The 18,155-nt window shown below is 40.4% G+C and overlaps 1 protein-coding gene across 1 annotated transcript; it reads right to left on the reverse strand.

Moving 5' to 3' along the window:
- Positions 1–966: 966 nt before the first annotated feature.
- cnot6a (CCR4-NOT transcription complex, subunit 6a) lies at positions 967–17,953 on the reverse strand. Its single transcript, XM_008277719.1, has 12 exons — positions 17,866–17,953; positions 16,667–16,788; positions 16,066–16,252; positions 15,642–15,727; positions 15,443–15,547; positions 15,155–15,223; positions 13,734–13,891; positions 9,804–9,958; positions 8,243–8,397; positions 7,759–7,992; positions 6,188–6,390; positions 967–5,991 (listed from the first exon to the last, which is right to left on the reverse strand). Exons 2-12 carry the CDS (start codon positions 16,776–16,778, stop codon positions 5,776–5,778), a joined length of 1,680 nt encoding a protein of 559 aa, XP_008275941.1. The 5' UTR covers positions 16,779–16,788; positions 17,866–17,953; the 3' UTR covers positions 967–5,775.
- Between the last annotated feature and the right edge of the window lie 202 nt (positions 17,954–18,155).

Here is an 18,155-nt window from a genome sequence, read left to right on the forward strand (position 1 = left end):
GGGTTCATATGTTCTTCGTTAGGTTTTCCTTTTAAGTTTCAGCCCTCAACTTTTTTCTTCGTAATTTAAAATGTATGTATGTTTTTATTGGACAGATGATACAGAAGACTACTCTCGGCTGTTTCAGACCTGGCATCATAAATCCTGATCACTGTCAGTAGAGTGCATGGACAGATGGGTGATCAACGTTTATCTTGAGGTGATCCTTTGGCTCCACCATGTGCTCACAAATGATAATACACAAACTGTCATCCTTAGCCTATTTAGGGTATTAAATGTTAATGTTAAACTTTATTGATCCCCAATGGGAAATTCTCTTTTCATTTGCTGTTCTGGAGGAAAATCAAAGGTCAGGCTCAGCTACAAAACAGCACCCGCGGTGCCAATAATGGTTTAGTGTCTTACTAAAGGACACTTCGGGGGGGAGGGGGGGAGGAGGGGGTGAGTGTACTTGCTGACACAGAGGCTTCAACCAAGGTGGTCCCTATGACCCAGCAGTCTGGGAAAAGTGTGTCACAGAGAACCGTGTGACTACAAAGATTTCAAACCAACAGTTAGTGATATTCAGATGTTCTAATGACGCTGCTGCGATGTTTGGTTGGAAATAAACAAACAGCAAACTTACGTACTCTTGGGCTTCATCATCCAGCCTCCACCAGCTGTTTGACACACTTGCCGCTTTAACAGTCGCCACATAATGCTCCTGAATCTAGTTAAAAACAAACTCACACTGTTGTTTAGCAAGGCAGACAGCAGACACATTTGTCAACGAAGCCGGTGATCCGCATGCTTTCACATGTTTGCTACATCTAAAGTATCTGATAAGGTCACTGAAAAGAGGAAAAATGAGCAGAGAAATAGTCAAAAATAACTCCCACAATCACCACATATAGTGTCAAGTGTTAAACAAAGCTTATGAAAGACTGGGAGGAAATAAAATAAAGAAAAAGCAGGCTAGACAAGGAGAACAGATATAGAATTTATTTTCAATATCCATTGCAAAGAATAAGAGGTGACACAGCTTGAAACAGATAATACAGAATTTATTTTCAACCAGAAGTAGGAAAATACATAGGTAGGTGTAAAGGAAACAAGCAGAACCTGTAGTCAAAAAGAAAAAATAAAAGAATAAAACTAGTCCAAAGAGAATCGAGAGGACGGCTAAGGGGTACAACAGAAAGCATTGTTTACCATTCAGTTTCATTTTAAAACAGTATGTGTTGATTTGAAAACAGCTGCCTTGATTTCTCATCTGGGTTAATGGACATTCTACAACATTGTGCAAGTGCTTTGTCATTATTCTTTTTTTTTTCTTTTCTTTTTTTTTTTTGCTGGTATTTCATGAATGGTAAACAATAGTTGGTCCAGTGCATAAACACAGTGACACAGATCAATATATGTACTCAGCTGACTACAGATAGACGATCCTGATCATTGAACAACTACCACTAAATTGGCAGGGAGAAGTAGATGAGCAAATATACAAGATGGATGATAAAAAGGGAAGAACCAAAAAAAAAAAAAAAAGCGTAAAAAGGGTGTTCAGGTAAAGAAACAGTCTGGAAGGTTTAAGAAGGGAGAATTTAAAAAATAAACAACCACAGTTTGAAATATGAAATAGCTACATTTTCCAGATAAACTTTTGAAAGAATCTGAATGTGTCTGAATGTTTCTGGGTATTATTGCCAAGTTTTTTTGGGGGGGAAAAAAAAAAAGGACGCATTTGAAATGAGTTGATGAATTGAGAAACCAAACTCCAACAACGGTGACGAGTATGAACATGGGTGTTCATGTGATTCAAGGAAAAGGACGAAAGTACCTTGCTTTCCTTACAGCCCTACATTTCATGAAGACTATGATATGGATAGGAAATATGACTAGTTGGTGTACGAATTCGCTCTACAACAGAGAACTGAACTACAAGCAGCTTTGGTGCGCACCATTACAAAGAGATGCAGCCTGGGAAATCATTCTACGCCTAACGAGCCAACTATGAAACACAATGCAACAGTGAAAAAAGTACAAAGCCAACAATGTGATCGCTCACTGGAGCTTACAGGGTGCCATAACTCAGCTCTGATTTGACAGATTTTCAGTCAAAAGCAGTCTGTGGTTTACCAAGAAGTGACGGAGAGGAAGGGGGGGGGCAGGGGGTGTCGATAACCAAAAAGATTTAGGAGTCAAATAAGTGACTATCAATAGTAGCTAGCTAGTTTAACAGGTTTAACCACTGTGATGCACAAGAACAGAATGAGATGGACTAGTAGTACTCAAAAATCATTACAGGACCAGTCTAGTGGCACATCAGTAGCTTAGTCTTACAAACACGTTTCACACCCGTCGAAACGGTGTTCTCTAGCACTGAACTGCAGCCACGAGTAAGACAGCTCTGCTGCCCTAACCTACAGGCACTAGTGCTCTCCAGCTAGTGCCATACAACATCCAAATAAAGCTGAAAGAGTAAAATAAGAAACTGAATATCCCTGTGCTGAAAGTTTTGACCGATACCAATGATGCAGGTTCTTTTCCGCCAATGAGCACTCAATCCTTCATTCTGCGAGGCATCATCAGGAACATTCAACTTCTCTAATCAACCCATCAAGACAATGTATCATGATTTCTACAGAGGATTTGGTTTGTGATGGGATGAGTAAATGGGGAAAGTAATATTGAGTAAAAACAATGTCGCAAACATAACACCATCATAGAATTCATGATTTACACATCAACAACACAATTCAATATCTTTTTAGAAAGGAAACATGAGATACATCTTTTATTCACACTTTACAAAAAAGCTACCCTTTAAATCTACTACAATACTAATGCCATTCAGGAGAGAAATCAAACTGGACACATTGGTTTCCACTGGAAAAAAGTTAAAAATGAAAAAAAAAAAAAAAACATGTAGGGGGGCAACAAATGGAACAAGAGACCTTGATCTGAGGACTTAATTCATACTTCCTATTTACTTGCTTCCCTCTTGCTTTAAAAATGTCATTTCAACATATATGATAAAGTGATGAGATCTTCACTAATGGGACAGAGAGTGAGGGGAGCTGCATCTGAATCTACTAAGTGCTCAACATGTGTGAAACAGCATGATTGTTGAAGTAAATCATCTCACTGCCGACAGATTTCACTTGTGTTTGGGATGTAACAAATCTCATTCATAGCCACACGTTAGCCTGGCCTTCAGAGAGAGAAAAAAACGGCTAAGCTCACTGACCCTCATCCCTTGTTCATCCAAAAAAAGCAGAGAAAAGTGGGCCTTCCACCCTTTCCAATACAGAGGTAGGGGGGTCCACAAATGGCACTATAGCTGCAGTGACAAGGGTAGGAAAACTATACAAAGTGGTTGAGCAAAGGGGTTTAAAAGACACAGCTTGAATAATATAGTGTAGGTAAAGTCTGAGGTTGGGCGGTTTAGGGAGGGAGGTATTAGGGTGACGGACAGGCTTAGGGAGATTTAAAATTCATGGCCAGGGAGGAAGCTAAGGGCTAAGGTATTTCTGGGGCCTGGGCATGGAGCTGTGCTAAGGTACAAAGAGGGAGCAAAACAATCAGAGTGGATTTATAAAGATAAGACACCCTACTCGCGTTCCCTAAGGAGAGCAGAGAGGGTCGGTGGAGAAAGCATACCTGATTACTAGAGAGCTCAATGAATAGGAAGGATATACACATCATCATAACATTGTCACAGCTCATAAAAAAGGAAATAAACATTAACAAAAACCAAAAAAAAAAAAAAAAAAAGGACATAAAATCTTCACAAATGTCTCAACAGTATTTAAAAATAAAAGGAGAAAAGGTTGTTCAGGCGTTCGTCGCATGTAAATAGTGCAAGACAACGTCAACTGCTACAGTGAGGCACGATGTACATGTGGGGATTTAAATAGGTCGTGTCAGTCACACATCACTACTGAGTGAGATATATAGAAGAACAGATGTGACTCATCCTTGCGTGTCCTTTTGTCAAAACTGATGGCAGCAGTGTGGATCAATGGCTTTGTTAATGGGCGAGAAGCAACAGGCAGCGTTTTACTCAAGTGTCTATTTACAACGCAGCAATATGCCGGCAAATCAAACCAAGGGCAGAGTGAGAGGGGAGGAAAGAAATAAAACAATACTGATACATTAATTACAGTTAATCCTTAGGGAGTGCAAAGTAGTGACAGCGAACGCCTTGAACAACCTCTTCTTACGTCTTTTGTACAAGCTGGTAATATCAATTCATCTTAACATTAACTGGATAAAAATTTAGCCATAGTTTACAATACAATCTTTTTTTTTTTTCTCAAATCTGATCATAATTTACTCTTCGTACAAAAAACGCCAGAAAACAGGTCTTTTGTGGTTCATATACAATCATGTAAAGACTGAGTCTAGGTTTCTATTCTGTACAAACACTTGTGAAAAAACCACTGCTTGTTGTGTATGGAATTTATGGCTGGGGAAAGTCACTACTGGCCTCGGAGACAGTGCTACAGATCTGCCTGCAAATTACCTTTGTGTGTGTGTGTGTGTGTGTGTGTGTGTGTATGCAAGTGTGTGTCTGTGTGTGTGTGTGTTTGTAAGCTTGCATGTGTGGAGTTGGATGGCAACTCCCGACAGTGAGAGGAATGCTGGTTTTATTCCTGTGTTTCAGCCATTACTCGCTCTCTCTGCCTAAAAGCCATCAAGACAAAGAAAAGATTTGTGACAGCCCCCCGTCGCTTTGCCCATCAGCCTAAATCCCTTGCCCCTTGCTCAAAAAAGGTGATACATGGGCCACATGAGCTCCTAAGCACAAAGACTAGCCTAACAACTATACAAGCTGGGGTGAAACAGTCTGCAAACAGGATGGTAGCTGCTCTCAATTTCTCACAACGTCTTTCCTTGATAACTCAACACTACATAATGCCCCATGTGAAGTCGGGCAAATGTAGGGTCGCAATTCTGGTTTCTCGAGGCATCTGTGGGTTTTGGTACCTAATGTACCAGGGCCGGGGTCAGAGGTGTAGACTATCTTGTAGCACCACGGGAGGCCATGACCACACAAAAGGCCTCAGCACCACAGAATGACAGCAGGGAAATCTCACCTCGTGCGAGCTGCGCTACATCCACCTCCGGGGAAACTTGACTACCAGCAAAAAGCTGCTCTAAACCTACCACATTTGATTCGACAAATGTGCGTATTCTAGAAAGACTGAGAAAATATGCTGGCTGCCCAAAGTACAAGGGAAAAACAAGCACAAGCCAATGATGGAGGTCTGAGACTGACAAGTCTGCTGTCTTTGCTGGTTTCAGATTTATACAGGACAGACAGACAGGCAGACCATCAGCTATGGAGCCTTTTGGGTGAACGTCATCCCCACAGCCACTTGAAAGTTTCCCCTCGCTCCTAAAACCAAACAGTGCCCTATGTGACAAATCTGAACGAGCTACCATCCCCTCTAGTTTGAAAGACAGAAGCAAAGTGGGTGGGGTCGGTGGATTTGAGGGGGAAAGGGAGTCCAAAACACAAAATATGATACACGAACAGGACTGAATCGAGCAGTTAAAAAAAGAACATAAAAGAAAAACAGAGAAAGAAAAAAGAAAAATATAGAATATCTATAACATTATACGAAATCCCTGTCAGCCAGACCTCACTGTACGAATATTTTACAGGTTGTGTTTTTTTTGTCTTCCTCCTCCAGTGTAGTGGAGGGAAAGAGCTGGTAGTGGGAGGGAGGAGGGTTGATAGGGAGAGGCTGTGGTTGCAGCTCCCCCTGGTGGTGTGGCAGGGTCTCACTACCTGCGTGCAGGCAGATGGAGCCCATTGACCTGGGGGGGCACATTGGGCAGGAGCAACTCCAGCTGAGCAAAGAGGGAGAAGTGGTCAGAGGGGATGTGAGGATGTGGGCAGCCGCTGACATTGTTCTCTACAAGCCAGTGAGGGTCCAGAGGGCCCAAGATACCCAGCACGTTCAGGTGAGGCTTGGAGTAGAAAATATAGTCGATGACACCCTGAGGAGAGAAGAAGAGAAGTGACCTCTGCAAAATGTTGCACTTGATTGATCCTTGATAGAGTGCAAATAAACCAATAATTCAATCCACCTTCAAACATCTTTACATTCTAGTCTTCATAGGTTAGGATAGTTTTTTGCGCACACAATATGAAACACAATTAGAAATGAAAATTGGGTGCCGTCTGTACAATTACCTTGAAGTCGAAGGTGTAATTGGTGTAAGGCATCAGGCCGTTCTCGTAGGCGCTCTTCAGCTTGAAGCCGTGGGTGATCCTGCCATTGGACGTGCTGTTCTTGCCATTGCAGTTGAATTTGGTCAGACTGTCACTATAACGAAGCTCCTTGAAGTCCTTGTGGGTGCAGTCCACTCCGCCAGTACTCAGGTACTCCACTACGCCTGAACAGAGGGAGAGAGGAGACGTCGTCATCATCAGAATTTAAAAAAGGTCAAGAAGCACATGTGACATGAGACCAAATAAAGTGTGTTTTTACAGTTACTAGCTGTGCCACTAAATAGCATTTCATTGAGGCAGAAGCTTTGTGTACTGTAGTTTACTATCAGCACACAACACCAGTAATTCAATCTCCTCTGCTTTGCAAGACTGAGATTTTCCTTAAATGGATCTGTTTAACCTATGACAGAAAAAAACAGCTAAAACATAGGGATTATCCTCACCTTGCCAAACATACTTAAATAAAATATGGTGCATTTAAGAAGAAACAAACAAAAGACTGTGTCCAGTAATATTTTCAGACACAAATTCTGTTCCATTCATTTCTTACCTCTATTCTCTTGGAGGCATTGTAGTTGTTTATTTTTTATTTTTAAATATATCTAATTCTTGCATTTTTAAAATTGTCATTCATTTTATTTTACTCAGTCCCCATATCAAGGCTGATATGTAATAGAGCCTCATCATTTATGGGTACAGGTGGTTATTGCCGTGACAGGGATTTAATATTGAAATGAACTAAGAACCACAACATGTCCTTGCTTACTATAATTTGTAACTTTGTCAGAAAGAAACTGTATCATTAATTAATATGCATTCTTATATTACAGAGGGATAAAATACCCAGTTCATCAAATCTCTATTTAGATTTTTCTATTCTTCTTTAATGTAATGAGTTTTCTATATTAAAGCAACTGAGCACTGCAGCGTTCTAAGCCGGTTCATTTGATTCTTAGTCATAATTAGATGTTAAATCTATGTGCAACAACGTCTAGGCACAGTAAAAACTTGGCTTTCTTCCTTGCTAATGAAGTGGAAAAACCTGTTCTGATTACTTTCTCTATTAAGTAATTGTCTGGTCTAGAAATGTGAAGTATGTACATCACAATTCTGTGAAGTCAGATGCAGAATCTTCAGGTAACAGTCAAGCAAGAATTTTAATATATCCCCATTTAAAAAGCTGGAACCAATGTTTTTGATGTTTTTGTATAATACACAAGTATCCAAACACTTTGCCATTCATTTTCTGTTGAACACTGACTAAATGTTCTAGCTCTAAAACCCATAAAAGGTCAGGAGGTCATCCACTCACATTATTCACTTTAAAAACTTTGAAAATTGTGCTAACATGCATAACATAAGTTAACAGATTATTTTTCCTCGAGGGCACCAGCAAACAAACTACGCAACACTGCAATTATCTGTTCTTGCAATGATGCTGTTGCTGTGGTACCTTCAGTGCTTGTATAATTTTTATTCACATTCCCTCTGTGATTAGATACAACACAGCTGTATTAGTCTTGCTTCCTTACCAGAGTCAGGCAAGGAGTTGAGGTCAGCGCACAGCACCAGTGGAATGGCATTGGTCTCACCAGAGACAGAGGACAACTTGAGGCTGCGTGTGGCCTTGTCCACTATGTTCTTCACCTCTGACAGGAACATCATGGTCTGGACCAGCTTGACGTCAGAGTACTCTGGGTCCCAGTGCATGTGGGCATTGGCAACCAGGAGCAGCTGCTTCTCCATGCCATGGAGTGACTTTCCAGCTGAAATGAGGGGAAAAAGGGTGGCGTTATACCAACAGTACTTAAGACAAATTAAAAGCACCACCATAAGACCAGTTGTTTATGCACCATATGCATCTGCAACACCCCTGACAATCCAGTGTGTTGGAAATCCAACTTCTCATTGGCTAGCTGGTATTCAGGGCAAACATATGAGCCAGATCTAGGTGTCTAAATTGGGCGCCAGGATTCATATTACAATACAAAAGATCATAGTACGCCGTGTACTCACAGGAAATCTCCATCATCTCTTTGCGGACCTCAAGCAGTACAGCTACCCCAATGTTGTCCTTTGTCATCACCCTGTTCAGCATAGCCTCTGAGCCTTCGGAGTTAGCCATGGCCAGCTGGTTGAACTCCACTGTGTGCTTCTGCACTGCACTGAACCTGGAGATAAGAGAAAGACAAAGGAAAAAATATTTAAAACAAGTTCAGTAAGCATGGTAAAAAGAAATAAATGAATAAAAACAAATACATAATTTAGGACATGCTGCAAATAGATGGAATCGAGAACTTATACGTGGCAAATAAAAGCATTAACTAAATTTAAAGTGGCACTGGTTCTGAATGGAGTGGTGTTCTTTTTAATCTAATTTCCTATTGGAACAGAGAGTATGATTCTCCCAAACTCCCAAAGATAAGTCCCCCGACCAGAGTTGTGTACTTTGTCAGGACTTAATGTCTCTAAATATTGGTGCAATCAGGGCACCATGACATGATTTAAATACAAATACAGAAAGCAGCATGCCCTTACAACTCTGCTCTCTTCATCACTATATTAATTCATTGCTAAAGGAAAATAAAAATTTACAAGTGACTGTCAATGAAGGCAGACAGGAAATGTGGGTACAGAGAAGAGGAATGGCATACACTAAAGGTCCCGCTGGCCAGGAATTAAAATAGGAGTTCCCTGTTGTGGGTTTCTGCACTCATGCGGTATTCCAGTCGCTCCACATCTACAGTTTTTATGAGTTTATGAGAGTGGAAATTTATAACTGTATCCACTTAATCTAATTCATCAAACATCGAGATTGCCAGCTGCTGTATGGATGAAACTTCAGCCTTCTGTGGGCTTCAAATTTCAAAAACATGTATTTAACACAGCGATCAAGATACCATAAGGTAAGACTGCTTTAATTTCACCAACACATATAACTTCAGCCTCAGATTACTGCTGTTTTAGCAACTAAAAACATTAGCAAAGCCCTTCCATGAACAAAATATTGGTTTGAAAAAAGCTTCTAGCTTATTTTTTGGAGCATGTAGATCCAAAGCTATACAGTAAACCACCCTTTGTAGTGGGTGATTTATACTGTTATGTTGTGACACCATCTGTACACCCATACAACACTGTCAGACTATGGTCAGGGAAACAAACCGTCACAGCTGATGCAGCAGAATCAGAATATTCCAACAATTTATCTTCCTTGTCAAAATGCAGCACCTACAATTACCCACAATCCAACTCAAACCCAGAAGGTCTACTCAGTTTTATGCTAGTGGGTAATAGAGCTGGAAAATGGGAGATATAAGCTCACTGAACACTCTTATTCTGAAAAAATGTGCTAATGCACGAAAGTTGGGTAACATGTGGGTTACAAATGCTCTATCATAACCAGTCGATGGTGTTGCTGTCTGAAGACAACAATAACTCACTACTTTCAGTGCTTATTTTGGACATGAACTCACTGCTGGTGATTCTGGCCTTTATGAACAAAATCTTAAATTGTTAACTGGAAGGAAGACCAGCATAGAGGCCATGAGAGAATAATGGCATAACTGTAGGCACATACTTTTCTGTTTTGTAGAAAATTGCACATCCGTCCACGTGTTTACGATCAGACTCCGACATAGTTCTAGCTCGAGACTTTGGACTGAAGAACCCGTCATATCCTTGCTCCTTCAGCTCAGGCAAGAAGAAATTGTAGTACTGCTCAGTCTCAACTTCCTGTAATCAAAAAAGAAAAAAACAAGTGCCAAGTTGAACAAGAGGAAGTTCAAGTACAACAAATACCAACCTCCAAAAAGGAGAGCAGCTGTTCCACATTCAACATTTTAGAATACAAGAATGTGTAGAAGGTAGTGTAGGAGACCTTTTCATTCAAATCACGTATGTTTCGTGCAAAAGTAAAGGCAAGAACTGTTGCATGACTTAACATTTGTGCAGGAGGGAAGAGAAGACACAATACGAACAAACAAGGCAAATGTTTTCAGATAATTCTGCACTAATGAATAAAAAGGACTGTTTATAACTTTTTAGAAACTACCCAGTCCACTGGAGGCTTGGATACAGGTGGAAAAAAAACCCACTTTTGGTAACACATAATTTAGTGTTTAAGTTTAACTTTTTATGAACTTTTCCTTTGTTGCACTTTACAAATGCAAAAGTAACTTCAAACACACAAAGGCAGACCAACCGGGACGTCCCTCTCACTATGTGTCAGACGGTAATCAAGTTCTACATTTTTCAACAAATTGAAACGTGAACGGTAGCATTAGGCATCTTTCACGACAACATGCATTATGCTTAAAACGGTGCAGAGACACAAACGACTGAAATGAAAGCCATTCTTTTTGACTCCACTGAATGAAATACCCCATTACTGAAGCACTTTAGTAACACACGGCTGTACCTAAAAAAATCTGCCTCTCTTTCTGCTGCTTATGCTACACCCAAACATAAATTCAGGCAGACTGCTCAGGAACTTCCCATAATGCACTGAGCACCTCTCCTTTACTATGCTCTCCTCATACATTTACATATCAGCACTGCATGTCACTAACTTTGAATATTCTCTCTCCCATAGATTGTGTTTTGTTCTCTCTGCAGGAATCTCTGGCTCTGGAGCAACACGTTTCTGATCTTCAGTTACTGGCCTCACCCACATCCCCACTGTTTACTGCTCTCTTAGCCTTGTTCGTCTGATATCTACCTGCTATGCTTCTCTCACTCTCCTTTACTTCAACCCCGACCAGGTGAAGCAGATGGCCACCCACACTGAGCCTAGTTCTACCAGAGGTTATTATTTAAGCTCCTATTAAAGCAGTTTTTCTTCCCACTTTCACAAAAAAAACGCTTGCTCAAAGAAAATAGTTTGGCTTTTCTCTATAATTCACCTCATTATGTTAAGTGGCTTGAGATGATATATGTTGTGAATTGCAGCTACACAAAGAAAATTGATTGGCCTCGCCCTTTTTTCTCAAGCGTTTCCAACAAATATGGAGCCCAGTGCTGACTGGCTATTTATTTGTCTCTCCTTTGATGCTGTGGGCAGAACATTGTTGTACAGGTAGTAACATGTCAGACTGCAGTAGTTGCTTCCAAATGAGAATTTGAATCATATACATTTAATCTATTTAATTTTTTTTTAAATATTGAAGACGGTATTTAAAGATTAGGAGTCTACCAAAATGTGCCATTTTCAAACAACAAATAAACCACACACTGTAGCTTCATGGTCCTTAAGTTTCCTCTGCAGCCCATTATATCTTGTGTTAAGGGGCAGCCGGCCTGCTGTACTGCCGTTACTCAGAAGCGCCTTACACTGAATAACTGTATGTGTCCACCAGTAATGTTATCGGATGCTATCAGTTTTAGGAAGAAACTGATTTATGAATTAAACATAATAATTAGACAAAAAGCACAAACAAGAGCTGAGACAAACTACAAACATGTAAGCCGCCCCCCTACCTTTACAAAAAGGTATGTTTATTTAACACAGATAATATAACACAGGTTATGTTCACATTACTTCCAGTCTGACATCGTTCTTGTTGCTGTCAGAATGAATGAGTACGTTCCAGAATTAATGATGGCACTTCATCTGAGCCATCCTCTAAACGTTTGTTCCAGAAATAAATCTGTGTTAATGTTCTCCATGTTATCCGAGACAGCAAACAATATGTTAGTGAACAAATGAGTGAATCATCTTCTAAATGAGTTGCTGCTCTTTAATGGAGGAAACAGGTACACCGTAATGCTCATGCTAGGTGAGCAGGACGGACAGAGACAGAGCGCTTCTGTTCAAGCAGCCAGAGTTTGGAAACGATAACATTAACTGGATTTACTGAGAAGCGTCCATCTGTTGCATCACTACAGCGCAGAAGGACATGGACACTGAGCCTTTTCCATTAACCTCACCGTAGACTAGAATAGCAACCGTAACCATGGCACTGGTATACAAAGATGGCAAAAGCTATAGCCTCAGAGTGCGTAGAAGATTTTTAAAAATTTAAACAGAAATTAGACTAAAATGTAATTGATGAAAACTAGTTGGAGTTGTAGAGTAACAGCTAACTGTAGGACAGGACTAGAGGAACACCAGCAAAAGTTCATTACATACAGTTTCAACTGCCTGGTTAGTCGTTGATCTCTTGTTGCCTCAGCTGTGTAAGTTATGCTAGCAGCAAACACACACACAGAGTTAACTAAATTATACAAACATGGGTTAATGATTAAAAGTAATCATTAGTTAGATCACTGCTTATCTATGGCTACTCTCAAAAAGTCAGACCACATGGTGAGAGCATCATCTCAACTGTTTTTCAGAGGTTCAGTTTCACTTTCTAAGCAGAGAAGATTTCATGAGTAATGAAACTGTGCTGCTTTGTTCTCCCCTTTCTCTAAATGAATGTTGATGCTTGCAGTGGTTAATGTACTTTTGTCTCATGTAAAACTAATAATACTGCAGACTACAAATACTGTCCGAGAACAATTCCTGCATTTGATTGAAATAAAATAAAATAATGTAAACTGTGTTCCGTTCTGTAATAACACCACTCAAATTTTGACAATACCCATCCCTTGTCACTATTTTGTAGTTATTCCGTTGTCTGACAACAGAACTAGAAAAATATGGAGATGGAAACAGCTTTACTGGGAATTAAGCTGGATTCAAATACAGTATACGTGAGCACAGAGAGAAGGAACGAATCAAACAGATGTAAAGGGCTAAATCAGGCCGACTAGCCAGAATATATATATATATACTGAGCAGTCTCCAAAAACTTGTTAGCCAATAGGGACACATACCTGAAAGAAATTTGCAGGCATGGAGGTTTGTGTCAGAACTATAAACAAAAAGTCAGACAGTGCAAAAGACAGAGGTGGCAGTGCAAGAGCAAAGTTGACTTTGAAGGCAAAAGCCTAAGCAGTGAGAAAGATGCTGGTGGAACTGTAAACAGACGGGAATAACATAATAAAAAAAGACCAGCAGGTTTCACAACTTCACAAATAATTAGTTTGAAAGTTATGTTTTGCTTCTGGATTGTCTTTTTTGCTCTGCTGAGTTTCATTCCGTGTAAAAAAAATAAATCTATTTTGTTCCCCCCATTAAGGTTTGTTTGATTTTATTTAACAAACCATTCATTCCTTACAGATCCACACTGTTCTGACCAATAATTGATCAATGCCTAGCGATAATCAGTTCCTTACGTAAAGTGTGAAAAATCTGGGCCCTTTCAAGGAAATTAAGAAAATGGTGTTACGGTTCAGTGAGTGTCAACACTGAACATAATGCTTTACAAAGGGAGCATTTATTGCAGTGTTACTGGATTGCATAATAGTTTGCAGTAGTTGATTTCGGTGTAATCACTTGATGTGTGGTCAGAAACGTCCCTCTACCAGCCACAAACCACTTTTGTTTGTTTTTTTTCAATTCTTATGGGGTCTGCATTGATACATTTTTTTTTTAAACCCTCACACATGCTTTGACATCCCTCACCTGCAAACTGATGATGTCAGCGTTACAACCCAGGATCTCCTGCATGATGGATTTCTTCCTGTACTCCCAGTTTAGAGCCCAAGAGGGGCAGTAGCCATATAGCTGTCGTGTGGCATACTTATCACACAGCACATTGTAGCACATCACTGAGAACAGTGCTGAGGGAAGAAACAGACAGAGGAAATACAGAAGTTAATACATTTTGTTCTTTTTGGTTTCCTCAATATTCTTAAGAGGTGGAGAGAGACTTATGCACTTATTCAATTACTAGCCTTAAACTACGCAAATAAAATAAAACTTAACTCTCTGCTGTATTAGTTCTCCCGTCTATACATAGAAAAAAATATTCTACAAAATCTCTGCCTTGAAGTACAATTTGACATAAAGCCTTGTTAACAGCTGCACTCCAGTGATACAATAATCTGCAAATGTAAACAACACAGAGTCAGTCAAAATGTTACAGCCACCCCCAACAGGGTCAATCACCACAAGTACATGCTTAGCCCATGGGAAACTGAGGAATACTGTAGATTTTCTTGACATCTGTGGCTCTTTTAGAAAGAAAATGTTTTGATAAGATTGTTTTGCTCCAGTTCAACCACAGGAAATGTGTATATGCAATATACATGTGTTAGAAGTATTGCTTTAGGCTTAAGCCCAGTCCACACAAAAACAGTTTTGAACCCTTACTACTGTCAGAACACACACTCGTATCGGCAGTTTGGCAATACCGCCCCAAACAACTGATTTTTATGGCTGACAGTTATTTTTCGGAGGCATAAGCTAAATCCATATTGAGCCACACTAATTCAACTTCAACCTCACAGCACAGGATAGCCATGCTGAGCCGGGCTGATGTGGTCCTGCTGGGGAGCAGAGCTGACCGTGGCCCAAACCCTGCCAGTATCCTTCCATTCCCTCAGCGGCTTAACTATGCTGGAGACTAGAGAGAAATCTCTGTATACTCTCTCTGGGTTTAGTTCTCAGAATATCTGTGCCTTCTACCTGAACCTCTGTAGTTTGGAGTTGAGAGTCACTCGTTTTCCTGTTTGTACATTCACATGTCAACCTTATTTCACTGTTTTCTTATCCTGTTTCGCCACATCAGAGCTGTGTTAAAAGTTACTGCTTATATAAAGTGAACTTTTCTAGCTGCTTTGCACTAAAAGCTTTCCACCAACAAGCCAACTGAATGCTATTATTGTGAGATGTTAAAGGAAATATAATGCATTTATAGGAGCAGTGCTTCAAAAGCGGTTCGGGTCAACAACATTACCTTTCTGTGAGGTGTGGTGGAAAAGCATTTGCATCAAGCCCGCATGGCTGGACTTATCACAGCACTCTGCAATTCACCCCTCCACAATGGAAAAATCCTTTGCATGCACCTGTTCAAAGTCGTGTTTTATGTATGTTATCCTTACCTGAGGGCCGTGTTCGGTCTGGTTCCTGAAGTGAGATCCATGACCGGGCTGGGGGCTGCTCTGTTGGTACTGAGCAGAGAGAAAATGGTTGAATATGCGTGCCATCATAAATGCAGGTGTCACACAGCAACTTTAAAGAAGCTACCAGCATATAAATTGTTGGATTCACAATGGTTCTATCCTTATATACTGATTAGCCTAACTTTGGGCAACTAACACCAACAATAAGGCAATATACAATTCTTGTTCCGGTCCTACAACAGCAGTAAGGGGGGTGGAGAGACTCACTGCGCTTGATAGCACCCGCCAGATTGTCTAACAAATAGCTGAGCAGTCTTCGCGTGCCATCAGGTTCCTGGTAGAGGCTCATAATTTCTTGTGCAAGTGGGTTTCCTGGTAAAGGAAAAGCCAATTGGGTTGAATCAACACAAGAAAACAGGATTTTAGGGGTAGAATGGCCACAAAAAAACATTGATGAGCCACTCACCTTTCAACCCCAGTGTTTGTAACTGAAACAGTTTCCCCAATTCAAATGGCAGAACCCGCAACTGGTTGTTATTTAAAAGCAGTTCCCTGTGGAGGACAGATGGGAATTGGATCATTACAAACCTGCCCTCCTGAGAAACCACCATCATAGCTACTTTTCAGAAACATTTTTTATCACACTGCTTAAATCAAGAATGTTAAAAAATGCTTGCCAACTTGAGATTGATTTTTAATGCGGCTTTTTATATTAAATTAGAAAAAAATAAATAAATGAGACATGAAAATAATAGAACACAAGAAAAAAATGAGCAGACATCCTGTGAATCTATGGTAAATGAGATTTCCCAAATGAATTCAGAATTCTGTGACACTCCTTTTTGTTGTGGCTAAATTTAGGGGTAAACTAATACTCTGAAATAACTAACCTGAGAGACACCATGTTGCCGAGCTCTGCCGGCAGGCTCCTGATCTTATTGGATGAGAGATCCAGGTACACCAGGTTGTGTAGTTTGGCAATGTCTGGCGGGATGCGTGACAGTGAGTTGTCACTGAGGTGCAGGGCAGTGAGGTGGGTGAGAGACCACAGGGCTGTGCTGAGACTCCTTACTCGGCCTATAGTCACGGGGGGGAAAGTATGTTAGCAGCAGAATCCAACTCCCTTTGCACCAAATGAAAAAAACATGGAAATAACTGGGCTGAATGGGTCAATACAGATTAGCTGATTCCAGAATTATAAAGATGATGCTTGAGCATCATTTCTGGGCTGCAATATTTTCCCAGATAGACAGACAAAATCATTTTAAGCTAGAGACTTTATAACTACATCTCAAATTATCTTTCTTGAACAATGACAATCTAGTGATTAGCTGTGCCTAAAACTGTCAATATAGAGAAATTGCATTTTAATTTTGGAAAACTGTTTAATTTGACTCAACTCTTCCCCAGCATCAACAGATGTGTGTGAGCAGTGCAAAGTCAATATCACGGCTTTACCTACAAAAGCAGAAAGTCCCTAACAATACTCACCACTGATTTCCAGCTCAGCCCAGTATGACTTCTTCCCATTGGCTGCCTCCTCGCTGGACATAATTGTGTACATCCGCCTGGGATCCGGCGGGTCATATTTTTCCTTGGGCATTCCTATAACACTAAAGAGAAAATCTGGACTTAACGTGCCATTAAAAAACGAAGGGTCTAAAGAATAAATACGAATACATAAGCGAGGCCTGAAACTAAGATTGTCATTTTCCTAATTAGGTAAGAGGTGAAGTGTCGAGCTCATCAGGTAACCGTATCTGCACTGACAGTCTTAAGCAACCAACTTAGCACATTTAAAAGTGACAGCGACAATTTAAGCTAATCCAAACTATCAAAAGTGGCACGCTTTTGATAAAGATATAAATAAAGTCATACGTTTTCATCGATCGTTTATCAAGCAATACACTTTGCATTTCTTCAGCTTCCTATGGAGACCGTGATTTCATTGTGGTTACATAAGTTAACGTAAAACTCAACATTGTAGTACAATAACTGTCATACTAAACTTGGAAAACTGGGTTGTTAACAACTATGTGGCGCTTTACATAGCACAATTAATAAAGTGCATTTTAAATTTTGTAGTAAAAATAGCTAGGTTAGCCGATTTTTCTTCTCATGGTCGCTAACTGATTAGCCTAGCTTAACCTAAATAGCCTGCTATCGAACTATACATAACAAACGCTACATAACTAACTAGCTCGCTTGCTAACTAGCAAGACGGAAAAGACACATTAAGTTGGTGGAATTTACCAATTAGTCGACCTTAACGTTCTTCCCAAACGTGCTGAGCTAAGTTATATTAAAAGATACTGTGCAATTGTTGTTTACATAATAGCAAAGCACTGAGTTGCGCATAAACACTAGGCCACGAAACAACGCATTAGTTAGCCGCTAGCTAGCTAGCGTCTAGTAGCAGGAATCACTATCACGGAGATAAATAGTGAGCAGCCGAGCACACACAAAGCCCCACAATGCTGGACTTGCAAGCAATTGCGAGCTATTTAGCTTAGCTCGGGTTAGCTCGCTAGCTAACAGCTAACAGAGCCCCAATTATTTGAAGCTGACCGACTTCCTATCCGAATAAGTCCTACTTCGGAAAATGACGACAGCGCTTTCAACGTTCACAAAAGATTGAAACGAGATGAGTGGAAATAAACCAAGTGTAGCAGAAAGGATCCCATCTTTACCTGCAAGAGCATACCAAATCGCGAGGACGACTGCGTGTTCTCTTTTGTTTTCTAGCTACTTCTCACCCGTTTCCGCTGCTGTATCATGGCGACTGTAAGGATTTTTTTTTCTCTGCCGATAACAGCGCCTCCTCCTATTGGTCAGCGTGGAGAAGGTCCAACCAGCTGTTGAACCACAGTAAATAAAATCCTCGAGTGGCGAGCGTTTGACCATTAGATAAGATGTTTAAAACACTAAAGACCAGTTTGCTGCGGCTTCATTTAAAATCATGCAGACTTAGCAGAGTGAG

This window comes from Stegastes partitus, unplaced genomic scaffold (assembly GCF_000690725.1).
Source record: "Stegastes partitus isolate 25-593 unplaced genomic scaffold, Stegastes_partitus-1.0.2 Scaffold106, whole genome shotgun sequence".
NCBI lineage: Eukaryota > Metazoa > Chordata > Actinopteri > Pomacentridae > Stegastes > Stegastes partitus.